This window comes from Balaenoptera physalus (genome assembly GCF_965194825.1).
Source record: "Balaenoptera physalus genome assembly, chromosome: 13".
In the NCBI taxonomy this organism is placed as follows: domain Eukaryota; kingdom Metazoa; phylum Chordata; class Mammalia; order Artiodactyla; family Balaenopteridae; genus Balaenoptera; species Balaenoptera physalus.
This window is the reverse complement of record NC_138892.1, coordinates 98,860,329-98,887,136: the sequence shown is the minus strand read 5'-3', so window position 1 is coordinate 98,887,136 and position 26,808 is coordinate 98,860,329. Positions and strand designations below refer to the sequence as shown.

Genomic DNA, 26,808 nt, shown 5'->3' with positions numbered 1-26,808 from the left:
TGTTCCCTTAATACTCCTGCTGTTTTAGAGTTCTCGTAACGCTCCCAACCTTAGTTTTATCCCAATATTCCACTGAAGACTATCAATCAAACCTAACCTCAGCAGTAACCTATTTTGCAATCAAGTCACTTTGGGGGGTAACTTCCTTAGAATACTGCCAAAGCCCAGGGGCTCTACCTTAATACTTTAAAAGACAGCATTTTTGACTCTCTTTAAAAAATGTATAGGGCCCTGAAGACCCAAACAGACATTTCTCCAAAGAGGAAATGCAGATGGCCAACAGGCACATGAAAAGATGCTTGACATTGCTATCATCAGCAAAATGCAAATCAAAACCACAATGGGGTATCACTTCACACCTGTCAGAAGGGCTATCATCAGAAAGAACAAAAATAACAAATGTTGGCAGGATGTAGAGAAAAGGGAACCCTTGTATACTGTTAGTGGGAATGCAAATTGATGCAGCCACTGTGGAAAACAGTATGGAGGTTTCTCAAAAAACTAAAATAGAACTATCGTATGACCCAGCAATTCCACTCCTGGGTATATATCTGAAAAAATGGAAACACTAATTCAAAAAGATATGTGCACCCCAATGTTCCCAGCAGCATTATTACAATTGCCAAGATATGGAAGCAACCTAAGTGTCCATCAACACATGAATGGATAAAGAAGATGTGGTACACACACACACACACACACACAAAACAGAATACCATTCAGCCATAAAAAAGAAAGAAATTTTGCCATTTGCAATAACATGGACGGACTTGGAGGGTATTGAGCTAAGTGAAATAAGTCAGACAGAGAAAGACAAATACTGTATGATATCAATTATATGTGGAATTTAAAAAATACAACAAACTAGTGAATATAACAAAAAAGAAGCAGGCCCACAGATACAGAGAACAAACTAGTGGTTACTACTGGGGAGAGAGAAGTGGGGAGGGGCAATTTAGGGGCAGGGGAATAAGAGGTATCATCTTTTAGGTATAAAATAAGCTACAAGGATATATTGTACAACACAGGGAATAGCCAATATTTTATAATAACTATAAATGGAGTATAACCCCTAAAAATTGTGACTCACTATACTGTACACCTGTAACTTATATAGTATTGTACATCAACTATACTTGAATTTTAAAAAAGTATAATGCCCTGAAAGAAAAGGATTTGTGGTAGGGGCAATATCAGCATTACCAAGACAAGATGCCTGTTCTCTCTTGGTGACCATCATCTACTCATTCAGGGCTACAGCAAACTCACAACTACAACACTTGCTTCTAATAAATACTGCGATTTATGCTGGAGGAGGATGTGTATTACCTGTAGGACCTATGAGTGGAAGGACTGTTTGAAGAATAACCAAATTCCATAGTGTAATGTGATCGCTCTGTGGCCGGGGATGGCGGAGGGTTCAAAATCTAAAAGGAAAAATAATCAAATTATTGAAATAAGCATAGTCTATTCCAGACATAGACTATTAGCCTTTTTTCAACTTCTTTTCCTTCATCTCTGTTCATATTCCTTTCCATTACACTAGTAGCACAATCCTGTTTCAAGGAATTGACCTAAAACAGTACTTCAGGACTGTGGCTCTCCACCCCCCAAGACACAATTTCATTATGGCTGAAAAGCACCAGGTGATGAGAAGGAAATCTGTAATCTACAAGTCACTGGTTTAAGTGTAGCACAACTGGGTTCTGAGTTTTTTAAATTATAAATGTTTAGAGAAAAATTACTGACTTAGGAGAAATACCAGGTGTGCTTCTTCTCTTGGGAGGTCATGGAATGAAAGTCCGTAGCCTCTCAGGAGGTACTATTCAATAGTTCTACTTTTACCCAGTATATGAAATTAATGTCAGTGTTTTCAAATATGCTGGTTGCTACACAGTAAACTTAAAGAAAGATTTCTAAGTGCTCACGTGGTGGTAATTCCTTTGAGCCTTATATACCTAAATTCTATACTAAAAAACTTTTTATGTTACCATCGCTGAGTACCCACATTTAAATAAATTAAAAATCTAAGATCCTGTTTCTCTTAGTATTCAAAGTGAACAAAGGAAAAGAGACTGCTTACTGCAGGGAAGTAAGTGCCTTTGGTGCTTGAAGAACTACTTGACGACGCTCCCGTGACATGAGCTCGGTCATAAGGGGGTCCACTGCTTCCCCCCATGATACTGAGGGAGCTTATCATTGATTTACCTCGAGACATTCCTAAAATGAAGGAGGATAACACTGAAGTTGAATAAGATGTATAAAAATGCATGAAATAATTTTATTCAGTACTAGAATTACAAATACCAATAGTCAAATAGTTTGGCTTTAAAACAATTTACGCCCTCTTTTCCCAATAATAATTGAAAACACTTAATGGAAAAGAGGAACAAATGTTCCCTAGAAGTGGACACTTCCATTGAGAGCTGGCCTAGAACAAGGCCACGAGTAGCTCCCAGCCCTTCCTCCTCCCCAGAATGGAAGCAGAGCTCTTCAAACTGAGAGGTTTTCAACCTCTTAGAGGATCTGAGAAAGAAAGAACTGTGGAGAGTGGAGGCTGCAAAGCAGAGCAGACTAAGTAATAGATCTCAAAAGAAAACTAAACCCATTCTTAAGGGCATAAATTCACTGCATAGAAGATTACTGCTTTATCTACTGGATGCAAATGTTATTGGAATCACAACTATAATGCTAAAGAAGAAATTCCATTTTTTCAAAGTGACTTCCCAGATTCCACTAACAAAGTTAGGTATGGTAACAAGGAATCATTAACAGTTTTAAAAATCACATGTTTCCTTAGAATTAACATCCAGAATAAGTTCTTATTTTCACAGGGCTCTTGGCCTGGTATCTCTTTCTCCATATTTATTACAAGAAAGGCTTCTTTTCACTGAGGGTACCAAAATGGATTGAAAAGAAAGCTGGGGCTTCCCTGGTGGCGCAGTGGTTGAGAATCCGCCTGCCAATGCAGGGGACACGGGTTCGAGCCCTGGTCCGGGAGGATCCCACATGCCGCGGAGCAGATAGGCCTGTGAGCCACAGCTACTGAGCCTGTGCTCTGGAGTCCGCAAGCCACAACTACTGAAGCCCGCGCGCCTAGAGCCCGTGCTCCACAGCAGGAGAGGCCACCGCAATGGGAAGCCCGCGCACAGCAACAAAGAGCGGCCCCCGCTCGCCGCAACTAGAGAAAGCCCACTCGCAGCAACAAAGACCCAATGAAGCCAAAAATAAATAAATAAATTTATTAAAAAAAAAAAAAAAAAAAAGAAAGCTGTACGTCCCTAGAGCAATATGGTCTCTCCCAAGTATAGAACATCTGGCAACTTGGCTATGTTTGAACAAACCCTACTCCCACTGTCAACACCTAAGTTAGGAGAAAACATAAGATGATATATACCTCCCTGCTCTCACTCAGGTATTTCTAAATCTCTGTTTGCTGAAAAGGAATCTTCATCCATTTTTTGGCCTCCTTTAATTCCTGGGCTCAGTAGTACTGAGGTCTCTTGGTAGTGAACCTAAAGAACTGTGGTTTATGACTCTTTTCACCAAATGACCAGTTGATTCATTTTCAGTAGAGCACATTCAGAAACGCAGTATGTGCAGTAAATGTATTATATATAAATGCTTGTATGTGCATATATTTGCTTTATATCCTTTGGCAATTTCTACCAAACCATACCTAAGGACTTCTGTGTAAAGAGAAGGTGCTAAAAGTAAAAGAGAACATTTGTTCTTATAATTGTTTAAACCCAAAGCGGTCTACGTTGAAATAAGACTGTAGGCAGTATTCTGTCTGTTTCCATAATGGAAACGTGGCAATCTTGCCAGGACCCAAGATTTGATTCTCAATGGATCAGCCTCAGCTCACCTGGAAGAGATCCTGACAAAGAGCTTGGGTGTGGCACATAACCAAGGGGCACAGAAGCTGGTCCATGAACTACATAGTCATTAGTCATGGTTTCCCCATCGCCCTTCATACGTGGACACAACATCCTCTGGCAAATAAAGTATATGGTTCCAGACACAAAAATGGTAACAATTACTCCAATAACTGAACCAACTGTATTGGTGGCCTGTGGTGCTGGCTCCTCAGTTGGATCTAAAATGGGAATGCAGTACAGTTATATAATGGAAAAACAACTGTAGGTTCAAAATAGTAATTAAAAAGAGGGCTTGCAAGCAGAATGTGAGGCTAATGAAGACAACTCATAAACACCTTTCTCTTTTATGAATACATATACATCATGCCCCATGGGTATATACATAAACGTCATTGTTAGGAACCAAAACGAGTTATCCTTAAGTGAAAACAGACATAGAACAATACATTGGGAAGTATAATTGTAAATCAATAACAAAAATGTTAATTATAGATTTAAACACCACTAAGAAGCTTAAAACCACACATATAGATAAAATCTACCCTACTTCATTCTGTATATCATAAAAATCAATATGGTTACTTTGGAATTTCAGAGAAAATTTTAGGGTCAGAAGGGATGGACCTGGAAAAGTCATCAAATGTTTTACCTGGAATGGTAAAGAAGCCAAAATCAGCTCTGAGCCTGATTTTAGGTCTGAAAAGTGACGTTTAGGCCTGGTGAAGAGAAAGTAGAAGCTACAGATGAGCATTAGCTCTCAGGCCCAATATACTGCTGCCTTAAGGGTGAGTCTAGTTGCCTGAGGGCAAGGAATATAAGGTCTCTGATACTTGAGTACCCGAGGACTCAGAAGGAAAAGCCAGAGCATGAGATGCCCATGGCATCTACCTTCATGGAATCCCTGAGCTATCTGAGGCGTTAGAAGCAGAGGGCATCAATATTAGAGGTAGAGGGAAACAGCAAAAGGGCTCGTCAGATCCAGAGCATTACTCTTCTATTCAGAAGGAAAATCCTTCCATTCTGAATAGTCAGACTATATTTCACAATTGCAGATCCTTTAAAAACCTCCCTTCTGCTTCATCTTGCCTCAAAAGCGCCCATCCACACAGCTAACTCACCCTATGATTAAATCCAAGAAAGGAGAGAAAACAACATCGCTAAGTTACATAATACGTAGGGGCTGCCAGTCCCATATTACCACCTATGGACTCGGAGGCACAGACTCCTTAGTCCTTGTGAGCAACAGCCCATCTTTCTCATTCTTTTTCAGCGCACTGGCATTCCTCTCTAACGCCAACCTTCAAGAAAGAACATTTACACTCACCATCTCCAATTCTTAGTCTCTGGGTCACATCTTAACTCACTGAAATTAGACTTCTGTCCTCACCACCACAATGAAACTAGTCTGCAGAGGTCAAAGTTCTCCTGTTTGCCATAGTCAATAAACTCTTCTCACTGACATTTCTACGCATTCAATATTGCTGACTCCTGTTTTCTTCTCAAAAATGCCTGATCCTTCCAAGATACCACTCTCTCAGTTTTACCATCTGATTATTTGTTCTGTTTCCTCTTGTCGGCTTCATTCTCTTCTGTCTGCCTCAAGTGCAGGTGCTTCCCAGAGTTCTGTCTACCACCTGCTATTTTCCTCCACTGCTTACTCTCCCTAGGAGATTTCGCCTACTGCCTCAGCTGTAATTAACATTAATAAACTAAAAAGCCCATCTCTCTTGAGCTACAGACCCATATAGTTAACTTTCTGAATAGCTACAATAGGATACCCAATGGGCAACTTTAATGCAACATAATCCAAACTGAACTCGTAGTCACCATCATTTGTCAATGTTTCCTAGAGTCCAGGGGTAAGGTAGATCATAAATAAATGATGGCACCTGTAGCAAATTAAAGGAATTTAAATTAAATTTAAAACAAAAATAAACTAACTAAAAATCTACCATCAGCTAAACATGACATCCACAGTCAAGATACAAAACGATACTTGGGTTCTTAGTCTCTGCCATATATTCTAGTTTATGACTCCAGTCACTCAATGAGGTAACCTGTGAGTCAACCTAGACTTATCAACTCTAAGTGGTTACCAAACCCTATTTATTCTATTTCTGGAATAACTTTGAAACCTATCCACTCCCTCCTTTCCACCACCACTGCTCCCCTTGATTTAGACCTCCACCGTCTTCTGCTGGAACTACAATAGCCTCCACAAAGCATTTTAAAATTATAGGCTGCAAGTCATTAGACGGTAAAAACAACTTAGTGGGTTGAAACCAGCATTTTGAAACAGGAAACTTCAGAATGCGTTCCACACAATATAGGTAAATACTGTTGTATGACACTTTCATTTGTGTGTACTCACATCTTTGTATTCCTCTTGATGTGGTCAAAAGATTTTCAAATCTAAAACCAATCTAAAAAATTTCCCTGCCATAATCTTACCACCTCCAATGTGTCCGCTTTACAGCTTTCACAATTATGGAGCCGTGCCAGTCCTTCACTTAGGTCTTTCAACGGCTCACCATTATTCTGGAATACTGTCTAGACTCTTTAGAGGAAAAGCAAAATCCTTCGTGATCTCACCTTTACATATGCTATCTCCAGCTGACACCCCTCAAGACAGGAGCCTGTATTTTGGCAGTCCAGTTTACATGTAACTTCTCAAAGGTGCTTGTTTCACTCTGGTTTTGAGCAGGACAGGACAGTCCCTCTGCCTGGAATGCGATCTCTCCACTTATCCGCATAAGTAACGCTATTCACTGACCAACACCCACCAACCTTATGCACCATTTTTCTAAGACGTTTTCCCTGATGAACCCCATCTTCATTCCTAAAGATCTGACTACTCTCTTCTTTGTGCTAATCCTTGTATAGAGTTCTATTATAGCACATTTAATATCACTTATCACACTCCTTTATCAAGTCCCTACTATGAGCCAAGCTGTATGTTTTATATACATTAAATCATTTAATTTTCTCACAACAGCCATGCTAAATATTATCTTCATTTTAAAGATGGAGAAACTGAGGCCTAACAAGAGCAAATAAATGCTGGTAAGCGGTGAAGTTAGAATTCAAATCCATCTCTGCCAGAATTCAAATCCATCTCTGCCTGGCTTTAAAATCCCTCTTCTTACTACTACCTCCAACCACAGAGGACTTTGAGATCCTTGGTACAGGTACCATGCATCCTCAGCACACAGTAGGTATTCAGCACATGTTTGCTGAATAAATGAATAGTTTCCAAAAATTTTAGTGAGTCTCCCATTTGAATTTTGTAAAAATAGCAGCTTAAAGTCTTTGTTAAGATTAAAGAGCTTTAAAATGAGTTCTGTCTAAACTCCACAAAACCAGGGTAGGTAGACCTGGCTTGTGTTGAATTCCATTCAGAACTGTTTGTCAATTTGGGATATATTTTATGGTAGGACATTAGTCAATAGTTATGAACCCTGAAGAAATAAAGGTTATTTAGCCTAAGGTCTCTAGACCTAGGGGTGTATGGTGGCTCAAGTATCCCCAGGCTGCATTTTAAGGAAGCTCTTAAAGTCACTGAGAGACTGGTAGAAAATTACCCAGAAAAAAAATGGGAGATTTTAAACGTGGACCAATGTTCAGAAACTCTTAAGTTTAGGCCACTGATTGATTTCTACATATCTAAACTGAGAATTTCCTAACTTTAGTTTTGGCAAAACAATATTCTTTTCTGATGCTTTACTAAATGTTTCTGTGAAGATTTTTGTACATAAGAAAACTACTGTCTTTAAGAAATTATTAAATATAAAACGTAAGAAATCCCTGGTACAAATAACTAACTTAATAACTTGTTTCTTAATAAGGAAATACTGGTCGTAAGTGAACCTCACACATAAAGAAAAGGAAAAGTACTTTAAAAATTCTCCCTTAAGAGTAATAAACAAGGTTTTAGTCATACTTACAACAATCCAGTTCATCTGATTTGTCGCTGCAATCTAAATTATGATCACATTTCTTGTGTTTTCCAATGCACTGACCATTGGCGCAGCGGAATTGATCAATTAAACAAAGCACTGAGGAAAAAAATGCAAATAGTTTTCTTATTTTTGCTACCATGTAAAGGTAAACTCTGGCAAAAGTCAAAAAGTGCTTTCTGGGTGCAAATGAAAAACAAATTAGACTTTTAGAGAAAACTTACAAATTATTCTCTGGGGATTTCAACTGGTCGAGAGAAAAGACAAAGGAATCCAGCACAAAATTTCCTATTTTGTCCTTTACGCTAAATTTCATCTTTCACTAATAATTCTGTCAAGAATTAAAGAATTCTACATGCATTTCTGGACACTAAAAATTTCCAGAGAATTTGTTTGTTTTCTGTTTTTGTCGTGGTTGTTTTTTACTGTGTTAAAGGTTAGCAGATAAAAGAAAATATGAAATTATTTTACGTTGTAATAAATAAATCCACTAACTGAGAGCTCACTGGAAACAAGGACTAGTTTTACATACTGAAGGTCTAATGTTTTGGCCTCACTTCTCAACTTGCAAAGCTTATTAACGTGTATAAACCTTACGCATGTTAAGTGAATTAAAACAATTTAGAACATGCTACTATGTTTAGAAATAATAAAGTCAAATACACTTGAAAAACCCCAAATCTACCACTGAATGAGCCAAAGCAATACTCTGAATTTCAAACAACTTAATTGAAAAAGGACTCCATAACCAGGCCTAGGGGTTTCGGATACCTTCACAGCTCTTCTCATCTGACTTATCCTGGCAGTTGGCATCTCCATTGCATCTCAGGGCACCGTCAATACACTGCCCACTGGCACACTGGAACTGGGACTCTGAGCACACAGGACAATTGAGCTCATCACTGTGATCTTCACACTCAGTAAACCCATCGCACCGCCAAGCCACAGGGATACAGTCAATTTCTCCCGTGAAACAAGTAAACTGCTGAGGAGAACATGTTGGGGGTTCTTCAAATGAACAAGGGGGAGGGGAGTGACAAAAACACAATCATCGTCACACAGAGGTACAAACATTTACACCTGAGAGAAGCCCATTTAATAATTAGCATGTACAAAACACTTCATAATAGATAAAATCTGTAGTGTCTCACCGAATCAGAGAAGAAATATAATTTTTACAGTACTTCATTTAGATGCACTAACTTGCAAAACTATTAAGGCAGAAGTTTTCTCATATACTATAATTCAAGTAGGATTATTGTATTTGCAATCCGTTATAATCTCACACATAACCTAGGAATCATCACTATAATCATCGACCTCCAAATATTTTAAAGTTACCTTAGAATTCATTACTTTTCTAGCCCTGAGGTTCTCAAATAATGGTCCACAAACCCCTGGGGGTTCCTAACCTGCGACCTCTTTCAGGGAATTGACAAAAACTATTTTATAATAATATTAACATGTCACTTGCACTGGTGCCACAAAAGGAATGGTGGGTAAAACTCTTGGCACCTTAGCAGATTCAAGGCAATGGCACCAAACTGTACTAGTAGTCAATGCGTTCTACACAGTCACATACATACGGGGTGGGGGGCATTGGGGAAGCCAGTTTCATTTAAGAATGTTCTTGTTCAATCAGTAAAAATATTAATTACATTAAAATCAATTCTTTGAGTACATGTCTCCCTCAATACTGTCTGACAAAATGGGAAGCATGTATAAAGCTCGCGTTGCATACCTCAGCATGATGGTTTCTTAAGGGAAAGCATTCTGAGCTATAAACGCAACCTAAAATGGGACACCCTTCTGATGTGAAAGAACAATTGACAGATAAACTATCTATAGTTGCACTTGGGTATTTGGCAGGAAGTTTTAAAAAAAATGAACCAGTGAGTCAATTATTTCAAGGAAAACAATAGCAAATCATAACACTGTACTTCTGTGGCAAATTATAACACTGGAACTTTCAATCAGAAATTATAATTTTGGAAGACCTATATCCAAAACTGTAAACTTGACAGACTCCTAGTACTTAAATATTTTTATGATGAGATTGGTGGTAATATTAATGTTATTTTTTTCGATACTGTATAATGAAACGCATCAAAATCTGAAGATCTGGGAATTTCTGAGTGGAATTCTAATATTTCCAAATGACCAAGGTGTAAGGTTACAAAATAGTGCATGGGTAAAATATCCATTCTGAGCACAAGATAAATTAACAGATTTCAACATAAGAGACTATGAAAAGTGAGCTGATATGGTTTCAAATTCCACATTACAACTAAACCTATAGAAAACGACCACTTGTCAAGATTTGGTGTAGAATTCAAGATGAATGTACATAATTATTTGAAAAGGCTATGTTATAGTCCTCCATTTTCCTCATATCTGTATGAGGCCAAATTTCTTCATGTACTTCAACAAAACTACGTACTACAACAGACTGAATGCAGAAGTAGACATGAGAATCTAGCCCAACATTAAAGAGATTTACAAAAATGTAAAAATAATGCCATATTTCTCACTAAAATGATTTTGCTTTAGAAAATACAGTTAATTTTCTTAACAGTTTTAACTTGAGAACATGTAAAGGTTTATTATTGTTATTTTTTAACAAATATTTTTTAAAGTTCTTGGTTTCAAATCCTACTAATAAGGTAAATACAGATAAATATAACCTATGCAAACAAAAGCTCTCCTCAGCAGTTCTTTAAAATGTAAAAATATGCTGAGACCAGTTTGAGAACTGCCATTCAATCTGAATTCCTTTGTTTTGCAAATGAAGAAACTGAGGTTCAGAGAGGCTAAGTGATCACCAAGGTCAAAGAGCTTCCTATGAACAAGAGTGATTAAAAAAAAAAAGAGGACTAGAAGGGCAGTCTCCTTACTTTTAGCCCATTGCCTTTACTACTGTACCACTAGCCCACTGACTCCTTTTAAAAACTTATCTGTTAGTAAATTCTCTAGAGAACACAACTTTATTATATGACTATGGATCAGAAAACCTTTTATCCTTAAAATAGAGAATATTGGATAGAGAAGAGAGATTACAGGTGAACATTTTACATGGAGAATTTGAGGGATTTTTTAGAGGAAATTTGAGCCTATTATGTATAGAGCACTGTAACAGATCATATGGAGAATAAAAATACATAAAATATGGTCCATGTCCTTAAAGAGCTTTTACTTTGGTTGGGGCTAGGAACACACTAATGAATATAAAACAAATGATTATGTAACTCTGAGCTGCATGGTGCTAACAAGTGCTACAATTCAGAAAAAGGGACAACAGTAACCGCTAGTGAGGGTTTCAAAGATCATGAGGAAGACTCATCAGCTGCACCTTGAAAACGAGAGATTCAGGATGCGCAGGCAAGAAGAAAAATACATCCCTGAAATACCACAAGAAAATCCGCAGAAGCAAAACAAAACAGAACATGTCACAGTGATGTCAAACTCCAAACAGCCACACAGAAATAAAGTGAGCAGACTGGGCAGAAATACAAATGAGATGGGCTGGTAAAATAGGCTGAAATGAAAACACATCTTGAAGGTCAAGCAGAGGAATTAAGATTCTGTATTTCATTTACCTCCATTGTAAAATCAATGTTAAGTCACAAGAAAAATCTTGTATAAAAACATCCACTGCAGTTTCACTCTTAATAACAAAAACTGAAAACAATTAAAATGTCCCTCAACACAAGAATAATAAACTGTGGCTTATTTATACAATGAAACATACTACATAGCAATAAAAAGATAAAAATGACTGATGCACTCCACTATAAGGATGAATCTCAAAATATTATATTAAGCAAGAGAATCCAGACATAGAGTACGTACGTCATGATTCCTTATATAAAGTTCAAGAACAGGCAAAGCTAAACTATGAGGATGAAAACTAAAAAAGTGGTTACTTCTGGAAGAGAAGTGGCTGCTAGGACACAGGGAACTTTTCTTAATGAAAACACCGTATGTCTAGATTTGGGTGTTGGTAAGACCATTGTACACATTTGTTAAAAACTATGCATTTAATAAAACCATGCATTTAATATATACATTAAAAACAATCACTAAATGTGAAGGAAAAAAACACTGGTCTTTTACAGGACATTTTCTAAATGAAAGGTGGTATCTTTGATTCAGTTTTACCTACGTTATCATTACACAAAGGCATATTTTTCTAGGATTTGCCTTATTAGAGCAATAGTCTGGCACCCTGACATGGAAACACTTGCTTTTTTTTTTTTTTAATTGTGGTAAAATATATGTAACAAGTTTACCACTTTAGCCATTTAAAAATATACAGTTCAGTGGCATTAAATATATTCACATTGTTGTGTAATGCCTGCTATTTTGGGGAGAGATACTTCAAGTACCAGAGCTTAACTTTTACTATGCACATATCTGATATCCCCGACTAAACTGTATGCTCTGTGTCAAAGAGCTGCAAATCTTCTGCAGTCCAAACAGAGTGCCTCATAGCTGCTACTCAATACATGTTATTTATTTTTAAAAAAAAAACTTAAAGGAAAGTTAGAAGAATAAAATATTCTTATAATACCCTCTTATCAATAATTTTTATATTTTGAGTGTAAGCCCTTTCAATCTTTGTTCACAGAAATACGTTTTTTACGTAATTCTCATCATAGTAGAAAACGCAATTTTAATATTTTTTTTCCACTCGCAGCAAATTTTGGCTACATTTTTACATCAGCTTATGCTCATAATGTTTAATAGCTATATAAACTCAGTTATTTTACTAACTTTCCTACCATTAGAAATTGTTTTTAAATTTCTGTCACTGTAGAGAATAGTCTTTTTCCTTCAGTTGAATTAACTTAGAATCATCCCCGAGAGGAGAATTTCTGAATTAAGGGAATAAATATTATAATGGCATTTGAAGCTACCATACTTTGCTTTAACAAAGGAATATACCAATCTGTTATGGTCCCATGAGTGACTGAACCAATTTCACTACAACATTATTACTACTCAGTGATATCTTTAAAAAAAAAATTTTTTTTTTTTTTTTTGGCTAGGTAAGTAAGACAAACAACAGGGAACTGCTGATAGAACTGAACAAAAGAGTATTCTTTTCACTGGACACACTCCCAGCAATGACAATATAAACTGATAGAATCTAGGATTCAGTGGATGGAGACTATAGGAGGTAGAATTAATTCGCCTTGTTACCCTTTGGGGTGGGAAAAGCTACTTTTTTATTAGGAAATAGACTCATTCACAGTTATGAGTTTCCCCTTTTGCCTTAGTCCCAGGGTTGGGTTACACCTATCACTTGTCATGATGAATTCACTTTTAGAATAATCCAAAAGCCTAGTATAGTGCAGAAAATGAAATATAAGTGAGTAATCAAGTTAGGAGAAAGCAATTTCACTGTCAAATCAAAGAATGCTAGACTAAGTTTTGGAACATGATTGGCATTTAGACTTTCAGAAAAAAATAATAACATATTTACCTCCACATAGTAGCTCATCTTGAAGCAGAACCAAGTGCATGGGGCAGGAGCACCTTGTAGTACCATCTCCCTTTACAAGACAAATATGTGAACAGCCACCATTATCCTGAGTACAAGGGTGCTGTCCTGCAGAGAGAAGAGAGAAGAGAGAAGAGAGAAGAGAAGAAGAGCAGAGAAGAGAAGAGAAGAGAAAAAAGAAAGGAAAGAAAAAGAAAGAACGGAAAAAGAAAAGGCAGGGAGGGAGGAAGAAGGAAGAACAGCCCAGCCAAAATCAATTATTTTTGAGTTACCAACAAAACCAAATGTAAAATCCCTTTGAATTTTATTTCCACACAATATAATTTCTCACCCCATCCCTACACAATCTACAAGGAGGACAACAATTTAAAACACAAAATACTTATATCTAACCACTGTCTTTACATATATATACATAAAATATTTTACAGTATTTAAAGTAAGGTAACGGTACAGCTCATGTTAATTTTTGTGAATAAGAAAATCTGATTATTCAAACTAAAAAAATTGCTAGGGAGAATGCTGAAACTTGGATATTATTATCTTTAAAATATAAAAACTCTTCTAAAGATTTTTAACTCCGAAATTCTACCTTTCTGAGAGATAACATGATTTCACTCAAAAAGTATACTCCAATGAGGAACCTGCTGAAAATTAGAGCTGTTAGAAGAAAAAACAAGTTCACGTGAATCTAACCACCCAGAGACAATCAAAATCATTTGCTTGGTCAACTGCAAAAGAACCTGCAATGTTACAAATGTTTAATTTCCTCATATTTGGGTTAAATTAAATAAATACACTGTCAGGCACATTTCAAAGTCTGTCTCATAAGTTGTATTTAATGAAATCATTGTTTTGACTTTGCTACTTAGCTCGTGTCAAAAGCAACTTGACAGCTGTCATCCCAGTAGCCACCCATTTATTATGTGACTCTTTTCTCAGTAACACATCAATCCTGCTTCAGTGTGTGTTGAGGAGATTGAGGGAGCCAGCTCTGTACAAATGAGCAGATGTGTGATACTACACATATGTGTAGTATCAGACAAAGCAGACACCCCAGTCCTTGTATTAGGATGTACAACCTATATAGCCGTTTCTCAACCTTTTAATTCATGACACTTTTCATAAACAGCAATCCCATTTTCTTTAACGTTATTAGAAATTTGAAAAAAAAAGTTTTTCTAAATATAAACCCATATTTAAATGTTAAATTTTAAAGATATTCCCCCTGAAATTCTGAAAACCTTCACTGAGATTTTTCTGCAATAAAATGTTCATATCAACTGAATAAATAACTTAGCCATTATATCATCTCTACCTTATTTCTGTTAAATATTCAGCATGAATTATATGTCATAACATAGGATGACAACAATTCTAACTTTCTAAATCTCAAATACCTCCTAACTTAACTTCTAAGTTCATGAACAGTGACAACACAATGAAGACTTGAACAAGCTACGGTGCTCTCATTCCTCTTCCCTCCTTTCATACTCCAATTCATTTCTGAAGCATTGTGCCAAGAAGTTAAGGAGTTTCAATACTTCTCTCATTAGTCCTCCATATAACATTTGCATTCCTGATATACTGTATAAGACCTATAGCAGTGATTGCTAGGAAGGCACATTTGATGACAGACACATATTAACAAGAGTTAATAGTATTACATAAACACACGTTAACTAGGCCAAGATGACTAGTCATTTTCAAAAGTTTTCAGTAAGATAAAAAAATAATTTATGGCCACTTTTCTAAGCTAGAATTGAAAAACTTATCCAAGAGGGGAAAAAACAAGCTCTTATTAAACACAGTCTTTTCTAAGTTTACACACTAAATTTTAGTTTGTTTTGCTTTTGCTTAAGAATAGGTTTATTTCCATAATAACTATAGTCATTATTATATAAATGTAACTTTTGCTTTTGTTGAAACCATGGGGATGTACATGGAACAAAAGAAATATATGCTGTATATCAATATTCTTCAAAGGGCTGAAGGAGAGAAAGAAAAAACATGACAAGCAGAGTCCTTGCTATACCTGGGGAAATTTTTGAAAATGAGCAATACCACTCCTTTCCCCCACTCCTGCTTCATGAGGAAAAGGTATTTCATATGAAAAAGTTCCCAGGTGAATATAAGGCTTTAAAAACATGAAGAGTTAAAAAAAAAAAAGGCAAAACTAATAGTGTATGAAAATCTTAAAGATAAACAAGAAGACACAAAACAACATCTTAATTTTATATCATTTCTTACAACAAACATGAATCTTGCGATTAGCAGTACACCACCAACACTTACTATATTCCTGAAGATTCAGCTCCTTTACAGCATGAATGTCACTAAGCTGGGCAATTCGAGCCTGGACTTTGGTTCTACCCTCTCGACCTGTCATGTCAATTTTTTCAATCATCTGCTGCTGCTTATCAATCCAATATAGCCAGTTTTCAAACACAGTTAGTCCCACAGGCTGCAGAATGTTGGAGTCTTCTAATACTATCCGGTTGGCACCTTGGAAAGGAGAACATTCAACAGAAATGATGCATGTGGGTCAAGTCATACATTCAACAGCTATTTACTGAAAACCAGTTAGATTTTTAAAGTACTGAAAAGGAAAATATGATAAGCTCTCTACAAGAAAACTTAAAAATCATTCTGAGAAGAAAAGATATATACATACCAGAAAACAGGTAACAGACTAGACATCCAAGTGCAATCAACAGCAAATAAGCATCCAATACATAGTAGATACTAAGTTCATAGAAATGTAGAAAAGAACTTGAGTCGCTTTCAAAAATTTTTTATAGCACAGTCCATCTTTCAAATTAAGTCTTATCAAACTCTCTAACATGTATAACACACAAAAACAGTACTTCTCTGGATGAAGCAGTGGTGCTGGGCCGAGAGCTCTGTGTTCTCGGCTTCCCCCACCTGCTGAGCACACCCAAGGCATCTGTGAAGAACACCACCCTCACCCACCGGGCCACTCAGAACACAGGAAAAAGGACTCAAAGGTTACCTGGTTCAAGCTTCACCTCAAAATAAGATTTCTACAACACCCTAGACACAGAGCCATCCAGACTCTGAAGAGGCAGCCTATTCTACTGCTGAACTAGGAGAAAGTTCTTTCACATAGTGTGCTGAAATCTGTGCCCCACTGCCCACCCCCATAGCTTCTCCCTCATTCAAAAAGAATAAAATACATTAATTCTTTCTCTCTTCCTCCTAATCATCCTTCAAATATCTATAGAACTTTTCCCTGGTCCTAACTGTTTGATCAAAGAAAGACATTAGCTTAATACTTTGGAAATATCACGGAAAGTTCCAGGAAAGAGGCAAGCATAAAGCTAAGTTTTAATAAATGGAGAAAAGTGGGGAGATATTACGGATGAGAAGGCACCGCCTAAGTCAACATTCAGATTCATGGTGGGTTAAACACAAGTCTACTTAAGCTCCCTCTTAAAAATCTGCTAAAACGATGGTAAAAAATGAAGGCATAAACCCATAAGGACAAATGGGACAGAAGAGTAGAAAAGCGATATAAAATTTACAAGTTGGAGAACAGACAGACAACAGATCAAGAATTTTAGCCTACTATGAATCTCCTTTCAAGAAGCTAATAGAGGATGTGATCTATAACGAAAAAGGAATTAATGAAAGAAACGGAATCTGGGAAACAGCAGGTTCAGCACCAAGGAGACTGGCAAGTACATTCCCAGGATAACGGTGAAAGAAAGTTGGCCTAGAAAGCAAGCAAATCCAGACTGGAGCAAGATGACAAAGAAATTCAGGAGGTACGTCTTCAGTTAAAAAGAAAAAAAGATGGATTGCTTGATGCATCTGCATATACTGAAACAATATTTACATTAGATAAGATTAATTTCAGAGAGAAAAAAAGCTACAGAAGGAAATGTAGCTGATAGTAATATCTTCATAGCCATAAATAACAAATAATTATGAACTTAAAAATTATGATATAACTAAGCTGGGAGGATGGGAGGAGAGTTCATACAGGTATGTTAGGGATATATGGTTTAAGACAGCAAAATCATTTTCTTCCATTAAAAGAAGTCAAATTGTGGTATCTAAAAATTAAAAATCATGAAGCAGCAGTTTTAAACAAGTTATTTTAAACTATCAGAGATGCCTCTGAGAGTAGGAACTGAGAGGAGGAAGGAGTAGAGCAGTAGACTTGGTTTTTGTAGGCCAATTAGAACCATTTGATTTCTATATCTACATGTATTATTTTGATGAAAATTAAAATTAAATTTAAAATTGTAACACTAAGAGTGATTAAAAAAAGATTAGTTGGTGGTAGTGGAAGGATGGCCTCAATTGGACAACTGGGGAAAATAAGAGGTCAACAGTGTTGCTGGAGGATCCCAGATCTACTGATTTACTCTGATGGCAGTTATAAAACTCTGGATCAGCAATGAAAAGACACATTTATTCAACAATCTAAGCATATACTAAACGCAGTCCAGTATAAAAGCTCTGTAGGAGGCTAAAAATACTAAGTAGAAAGATATCCCATAAAAAAAGTATATGATTATCTGTGAATATATAAGGAAGAGGGGAAAAAAAACCCTACCAACATTATACTAATCTTCTTCAGAAAACGTAAAAAAAGAAACATTTTTTTTATGAGGCCAATGTAACCTTGATGGCAAGATGCCAAAAAGTACATTATAAGAAAGGAAAATTATGGGGTAATCTTTCCCAGGAACACAGATGTAAAAATCTTAAACAAAACGTTAGCAAATCAAATCTAGCAATATATAAAAGGGATAATGTATCATACCAAGTTTGATTTATTCTAGCAAACTAAGAACAGAAGAGAATTTCCTTAATCTGCTTTTTAAAAGTTATCTACAGAAAAACCTTAGCAAACATAAAACCTAATCAAGACGTATTGAATGCTTCCCCCAAATCATGAAAAACAAAAACAAAATGAAACAAAAAAAAAATCTAAGGATTCTATTATTTTATTCAATATTGTACTGGGGGGTCCCAGTCAGTGTAATAAGGCAACAAAGAAAAAGGACTGGAAAAGAAAAAATAAAACTCTCCTCATTTGTAGACAAATGATTTTGTAACATAGAAAATTCTAATTTAGCAAGGTCCCTGGGAACAAGCACAATGTACCAGACTGGGGAAGAAGGGAAAAACTGTATTTCTATATTCCAGCCACAACCAGAAAATGAAATATTAAATATTTAGACTACTCTTTACCACTAGCATTCAAAAGCATTAAATACCAAGGAATAATTCCAATGAAAGACAGGCAAGACCTCTACACAGAAAACTACAAAACACTGAGGGAAATTAAAGTTCTAAATAAATGAGGGATATAACATGTTCATGGTTTAGAATCTAGACTAATATTATAAAGATAACAATTCTCCCTAAATTGATCTATAAATTCAAAGCAAACCAGACAGAATTCTAATAGGTTTTTGCTTTTTGGTGGAAACTCAGAGGCTGATTCTAAAATGTATATGGAAATGCAAAGTGTCAACAATAGCCATGGTAATCTTGAAGAAATACTAAAGATGTACACTGCCAAATAAATTTGTTATAAAGTTTTAATTAAAAACTTTAATTTAATTAAAACTTTTAAAACTACGAATTGCAATTCACAGATGAAACATGAATGACCAATAAATTAACCTCAAATTCAAATAGAGAAATGCATATTTTATTAATAATGAGATATACCTTTAAAACTATTGGATTGGTAAAAACTCAGAAGTCTAAAAGTACCAAGTACTGGAGGAGAAACTCATATACTTCTGGTGGGGATTCTAAAGTGATATAATCACTTTGGAGAGCAATCTGAATAGACATATTCAAGTTGAATATATACATACCATATTACATAGCAATCCCACTACTAAGTTTAGGCCACAGAGAAATACTCAAATATGTACATAAGAATATACACTGCAGCACTGCTTTTAATGGCAAAAAAATGGAAATAGCAGTTTAGATAGCAGAATAGAGAAACTGTAGGATGATCATACAATGAAATACTATTTAGCACTGAAAATAACTGACATAGATTTGTGGATCAAAAGGGATCATCTCAAAACCATGATATATCTGAAAAAAGCAAGCGACAAAAGAATACATGAGACTATTTATACTAATTTTAAAAAGTGAAAAAAAGTTTAAATGTATGTGTGAGTTTACATGGTAGAAAATACACACACACACACACACACACACACACACACACACACACACACACACACACACACACACACACAGAGAGAGAGACAGAGAGAAAGCAAAACATGCATGGCAAAGAAACACATCAAAAGTTACCTCTGAGGAAAGAGGGAGGAAAACAGAATTGGGGAGGGATACACAAGGGCTTCAAATTCTCCCTAATGCTTTTTTTTTCACGAGAGAGAAGGAGGAAGGGAGGTTCAAAAGCAAATATGGCCAAACACTAAGATTTTTTTTAAACATCTTTATTAGAGTATAATTGCTTTACAATGGTATGTTAGTTTCTGCTTTATAACAAAGTGAATCAGTTATACATATACCTATGTTGCCATATCTCTTCCCTCTTGCATCTCCCTCCCTCCCACCCTCCCTATCCCACCCCTCTAGGTGGTCACAAAGCACTGAGCTGATCTCCCTGTGCTACGCGGCTGCTTCCCACTAGCTATCTATTTTATGTTTGGTAGTGTATATATGTCCATGCCACTCTCTCACTTTGTCCCAGCTTACACTTCCCCCTCCCTGTATCCTCAAGTCCATTCTCTAGTAGGTCAGCATCTTTATTCCTATCTTGCCCCTAGGTTCTTCTGACCATTTTTTTTTTTTTTTAGATTCCATATATATGTGTTAGCATACGGTATTTGTATTTCTCTGACTTACTTCACTCTCTATGACAGTCTCTAGGTCCATCCACCTCACTATAAATAACTCAGTTTCGTTCCTTTTTATCGCTGAGTACTATTCCATTGTATATATGTGCCACATCTTCTTTATCCATTCGTCTGTCGATGGACACTTAGGTTGCTTCCATGTCCTGGCTATTGTAAATAGAGCTGCAATGAACATTGTGGTACATAACTCTTTTTGAATTATGGTTTTCTCAGGGTATATGTCCAGTAGTGGGATTGCTGGGTCGTATGGTAGTTCTATTTTTAGTTTCTTTAGGAACCTCCATACTGTTCTCCATAGTGGCTGTATCAATTTACATTCCCACCAACAGTGCAAGAGGGTTCCCTTTTCTCCACACCCTCTCCAGCATTTATTGTTTGTAGATTTTTTGATGATGGCCATTCTGACTGGTGTGAGATGGTATCTCATTTTGATTTGCATTTCTCTAATGATTAACGATGTTGAGCATTCTTTCATGTGTTTATTGGCAATCTGTATATCTTCTTTGGAGAAATGTCTATTTAGGTCTTCTGCCCAGTTTTGGATTGGGTTGTTTGTTTTTTTGATATTGAGCTGCATGAGGTGCTTGTATGTTTTGGAGATTAATCCTTTGTCAGTTGCTTCGTTTGCACATATTTTCTCCCATTCTGAGGGTTGTCTTTTTGTCTTGTTTATGGTTTCCTTCGCTGTGCAAAAGCTGTTAAGTTTCATTAGGTCCCATTTGTTTATTTTTGTTTTTATTTCCATTTCTCTAGGAAGTGGGTCAAAAAGGATCTCGCTGTGATTTATGTCATAGAGTGTTCTGCCTATGTTTTCCTCTAAGAGTTTGATGGTGTCTGGTATACATTTAGGTCTTTAATCCATTTTGAGTTTATTTTTGTGTATGGTGTTCGGGAGTGTTCTAATTTCATTCTTTTACATGTAGCTGTCCAGTTTTCCCAGCACCACTTATTGAAGAGACTGTCTTTTCTCCACTGTATATGCCTGCCTCCTTTATCAAAGATAAGGTGACCATATGTGCGTGGGTTTATCTCTGGGCTTTCTACCCTGTTCCATTGATCTATATTTCTGTTTCTGTGCCAGTACCATACTGTCTTGATTACTGTAGCTTTGTAGTATAGTCTGAAGTCAGGGAGCCTGGTTCCTCCAGCTCTGATTTTCTTTCTCAAGATTGCTTTGGCTATTTGGGGTCTTTTGTGTTTCCATACAAATTGTGAAATTTTTTGTTCTAGTTCTGTGAAAAATGTCATTGGTAGTTTGATAGGGATTGCATTGAATCTGTAGATTGCTTTGGGTAGTAGAGTCATTTTCACAATGTTGATTCTTCCAATCAAAGAACATGGTATATATCTCTCCATCTACTTGTATCATCTTTAATTCCTTTCATCAGTGTCTTACAATTTTCTGCATACAGGTCTTTTTTCTCCTTAGGTAGGTTTATTGCTAGGTATTTTATTCTTTTTGTTGCAGTGGTAAATGGGAGTGTTTTCTTAATTTCACCTTCAGATTTTTCAGCATTAGTGTAGAGGAATGCAAGAGATTTCTGTGCATTAATTTTGTATCCTGCTACTTTACCAAATTCATTGATTAGCTCTAGTAGTTTTGTGGTAGCATCTTTAGGATTCTCTATGTTTGGTATCATGTCATCTGCAAACAGTGACAGCTTTACTTCTTCTTTTCCAATTTGGATTCCTTTTATTTCTTTTTCTTCTCTGATTGTTGTGGCTAAAACTTCCAAAACTCTGTTGAATAATAGTGGTGAGAGTGGGCAACCTTGTCTTGTTCCTGATCTTAGTGGAAATGGTTTCAGTTTTTCACCACTGAGGACGATGTTGGCTGTGGGTTTGTCATATATGGCCTTTATTATGTTGAGGAAAGTTCCCTCATGCCTACTTTCTGGAGGGTTTTTATCATAAATGGGTGTTGAATTTTGTCGAAAGCTTTCTCTGCATCTATTGAGATTATCATATGGTTTTTCTCCTTCAATTTGTTAATATGGTATATCACATTGATTGATTTGCGTATATTGAAGAATCCTTGCATTCCTGGGATAAACCCCACTTGATCATAGTGCATGATCCTTTTAATGTGCTGTTGGATTCTGTTTCTACTATTTTGTTAAGGATTTTTGCATCTATGTTCATCCGTGATATTGGCCTGTAGTTATCTTTCTTTGTGACATCTTTGTCTGGTTTTGGTATCAGGGTGATGGTGGCCTCGTAGGATGAGTTTGGGAGTGTTCCTCCCTCTGCTATATTTTTGAAGAGTTTGAGAAGGATAGGTGTTAGCTCTAAATGTTTGATAGAATTCGCCTGTGAAGCCATCTGGTCCTGGGCTTTTGTTTGTTGGAAGGTTTTTAATCACAGTTTCAATTTCAGTGCTTGTGATTGGTCTGTTCATATTTTCTATTTCTTCCTGGTTCAGTCTTGGCAGGTTGTGCATTTCTAAGAATCTGTCCATTTCTTCCAGGTTGTCCATTTTATTGGCATAGAGTTGCTTGTAGTAATCTCTCATGATCCTTTGTATTTCTGCAGTGTCAGTTGTTACTTCTCCTTTTTCATTTCTAATTCTATTGATTTGAGTCTTCTCCCTTTTTTTCTTGGTAAGTCTGGCTAATGGTTTATCAATTTTGTTTATCTTCTCAAATAACCAGCTTTTAGTTTTATTGATCTTTGCTATCGTTTCCTTCATTTTTTTTTCATTTATTTCTGATCTGATCTTTATGATTTCTTTCTTTCTGCTAACTTTGGGGTTTTTTGTTCTTCTTTCTCTAATTGCTTTAGGTGTAAGGTTAGGTTGTTTATTTGAGATGTTTCTTGTTTCTTAAGATAGGATTCTATTGCTATAAACTTCCCTCTTAGGACTGCTTTTGCTGCATCCCATAGGTTTTGGGTCATTGTGTTTTCATTGTCATTTGTTTCTAGGTATTTTTTGATTTCCTCTTTGATTTCTTCAGTGATCTCTTGGTTATTAAGTAGTGTGATGTTTAGCCTCCATGTGTTTGTATTTCTTACAGATTTTTTCCTGTAATTGATATCTAGTCTCATAGCATTGTGGTTGGAAAAGATACTTGATACGATTTCAATTTTCTTAAAGTTACCAAGGCTTGATTTGTGACCCAAGATATGATCTATCCTGGAGAATGTTCCATGAGCACTTGAGAAGAATGTGTATTCTGTTGTTTTTGGATGGAATGTCCTATAAATATCAATTAAGTCCATCTTGTTTAATGTATCATTTAAAGCTTGTGTTTCATTATTTATTTTCATTTTGGATGATGTGTCCATTGGTGAAAGTGGGGTGTTAAAGTCCCCTACTATGATTGTGTTATTGTCGAGTTCCCCTTTTATGGCTGTTAGTATTTGTTCTTATGTATACTGAGGTGCTCTTATGTTGGGTGCATAAATATTTACAATTGTTATATCTTCTTCTTGGATTGATCCCTTGATCATTATGTAGTGTCCTTCTTTGTCTCTTGTAATAGTCTTTGTTTTAAAGTCTATTTTGTCTGATATGAGAATTGCTACTCCAGCTTTCTTCTGATTTCCATTTGCATGGAATATCTTTTTCCATCCCCTCACTTTCAGTCTGTATGTGTCCCTAGGTCTGAAGTGGGTCTCTTGTAGACAGCATATATACGGGTCTTGTTTTTGTATCCATTCAGCCAGTCTATGTCTTTTGGTTGGAGCATTTACTCCATTTACATTTGAGGTAATTATTGATATGTATGTTCCTATTACCATTTACTTAATTGTCTTGGGTTTATTATTGTAGGTCTTTTCCTTCTCTTGTGTTTCCTGCCTAGAGAAGTTCCTTTAGCATTTGTTGTAAAGCTGGTTTGGTGGTGCTGAATCCTCTTACCTTTTGCTTGTCTGTAAAGCTTTTAATTTCTCCATCAAATCTGAATGAGATCCTTGCTGGGTAGAGTAATCTTGGTTGTAGGTTTTTCTCCTTCATCATTTTAAATATGTCCTGCCACTCCCTTCTGGCTTGCAGAGTTTGTGCTGAAAGATCAGCTGTTAACCTTATGGGGATTCCCTTATGTGTTATTTGTTCAAACACTAAGATTTGACAAAGCTGTATGGCAGAAATTCTATACTTTCTGTATGTTGGAACCATTTCATAATTAAGGGTGGAAAAACAAACAATAAAACATGCATAGACAAAAAAAGAAGCATTAATAATGATAGTGTTTTGTTTACAAGCAGCTCATGCAGCTCAGTATCAAAAAAACAACAACCCAATCCAAAACTGGGCAGAAAACCTAAATAGACATTTTTCCAAAGAAGATATACAGACAGCCAACAAACATATGAAAGAATGCTCAACATCACTAATCATTAGAGAAATGCAAATCAAAACTACAATGAGGTATCACCTCACACCAGTCAGAATGGCCATCATCAAAAAAATCTACAAACAATAAATGCTGGAGACGGTGTGGAGGAAAGGGAACCCTCTTGCACTGTTGGTGGGAATGTAAATTGATACAGCCACTATGGAGAACAGTATGGAGGTTCCTTAAGAAACTAATAATTGAACTACCATATGACCCAGCAATCCCCCTACTGGGCATATACCCTGAGAAAACCATAAATCAAAAAGAGACATGTACCACAATGTTCACTGCAGTTCTATTTACAATAGCCAGGACACAGAATCAACTTAAGTGTCCACTGACAGATGAATGGATAAAGAAGATGTGGCACATATATACAATGGAATATTACTCAGCCATAAAAAGAAACGAAACTGAGTTATTTGTAGTGAGGTGGATGGACCTAAAGTCTGTCATTCAGAGTGAAGTAAGTTAGAAAGAGAAAAACAAATATTGTATGGTAACACATAAATATGGACTCAAAAAAAAAAAAAAGGTTATGAAGAACCTAGGGGCAGGACAGGAATAAAGACGCAGACGTAGAGAATGGACTTGAGGACATGGGGAGGGGGAAGGGTAAACTGGGACGAAGTGAGAGAGTGGCATGGACTAATATATACTACCAAATGTAAAATAGGTAGCTAGTGGGAAGCAGCTGCATCGCACAGGGAGATCAGCTCGGTGCTTTGCGACCACCTAGAGGGGTGGGATGGGGGGGTGGGATAGGGAGGGTGGGAGGGAGACACAAGAGGGAGGAGATATGGGGATATATGTATACGTATAGCTGATTCACTTTGGTATAAAGCAGAAACTAACAGACCATTGTAAAGCAATTATACTCCAATAAAGATGTTTTTAAAATAAATAAATAATGATAGTGTTTTGGATTTTCTTTTTTTATTTGCTAAACTGTCTTTAATAAACATGTGCCGCTTTTATAACAAAAAATAAACATCATAAACGAAGAGAAAAAGAGAAAAGGAAAGAAGGGGGAAAACCCACCTTAAATACTAGGAAGAGTTAAAACATTGATATAAATAACTATTATACAAATTAGAGGGGATATAAGAGATACAGGTGATCAGGTAAGGGAAAGAGTATACTCTGCAAGGTGTGTGCACACACACGCAAAGTGAGTGCATGACTGTTTGGAATCAAAGAAGGCATAATGGAAGGGAGGCATTTGAACCTGAAAAAACAGAGTTTCTTAAATTTTTAAACAAGTTACACATATATGCAAAAATATAAAACTTAAATGATACAGAAATAAATACTCTTAACATATTAGTATGCTAACCTTCCATACCTTTCTCACGGTTTATTTGTTTGCATATTTCTCAAGGAATATACATACATACATACCTATATATTTATTAATAGTATACATATTGTATGTGTATGTGTGTGTGTGTGTAGTACATACATTTTTGGAGGCAATTTGCCAGTATATATAGTATATAGCATGTGTGTGTATGTGTATTTATATGTGTGTGTGTGTGTATAATATAGTTTTAAATTTTAAATAAAACTAAATCTTAATAAACATTACTATACAACTTAATTTTAAAAACCATCCTTCTATGTCAGTACACACAGATCTACTGAATGACTGTAATATTTACTGAATGATTGTAATATTTCATACCCTTGATATACTAGAATGTATTTCTCTGTGATAGACTATTACAAATAATGCTCAGCAAACACTGTTGTACAACGGGGTCAGTGTTTCTGTAAGACAGCTATCTGAAAGAGAAATTTAAAAGCAAATGGCCCTCCAAAAAGGTTCTACCATTTTCCATTTCTACAAAAGTGTATGAGAGCATGCCATTTGCTACCATTCTGGCCGATGTTGGGAATAATCAACATCATATTTTATAACTCTGATATATATAAATAGTGTATTATTTTAATTTCATTTCCCTGATCACTAGTGAGACCACACAGAGTATTTGCACTTCAGAAATTGGGGGTAGGGGAATAAACATGATTGTAAAGAGAGGACCACAGAGAAATGAGAAAGTAAAAAGTATATCTGAAGACAAACAAATTATTTAATTTCGTTAAAACACACTAGGAATGTTAAGATCATTTGAGTTTGAGGATGAGTTTGTGAAAGGAAAATACCAACTTAAGCATTCAACCAGACTTGTTTTCTTCAGGTTATAAGAGTACCCTGAAGGGTTTTTTTAGTATAGT

The 26,808-nt window shown here is 36.1% G+C and overlaps 1 protein-coding gene across 5 annotated transcripts in view; it reads right to left on the bottom strand.

Moving 5' to 3' along the window:
* LRP6 (LDL receptor related protein 6) overlaps positions 1–26,808 on the bottom strand; it is a 183,552-nt gene that overhangs the window by 7,707 nt on the left and 149,037 nt on the right. For all 5 annotated transcript variants that reach the window (XM_082420152.1, XM_082420153.1, XM_082420150.1 and 2 more), the window contains 7 exons: positions 15,636–15,845; positions 13,323–13,448; positions 8,609–8,845; positions 7,826–7,936; positions 3,869–4,099; positions 2,084–2,220; positions 1,330–1,427 (listed from right to left, as the gene is read on the bottom strand). In XM_082420152.1, the coding sequence (XP_082276278.1) occupies positions 1,330–1,427; positions 2,084–2,220; positions 3,869–4,099; positions 7,826–7,936; positions 8,609–8,845; positions 13,323–13,448; positions 15,636–15,845 (1,150 nt within the window). The remainder of the gene's footprint in view (positions 1–1,329; positions 1,428–2,083; positions 2,221–3,868; positions 4,100–7,825; positions 7,937–8,608; positions 8,846–13,322; positions 13,449–15,635; positions 15,846–26,808) is intronic.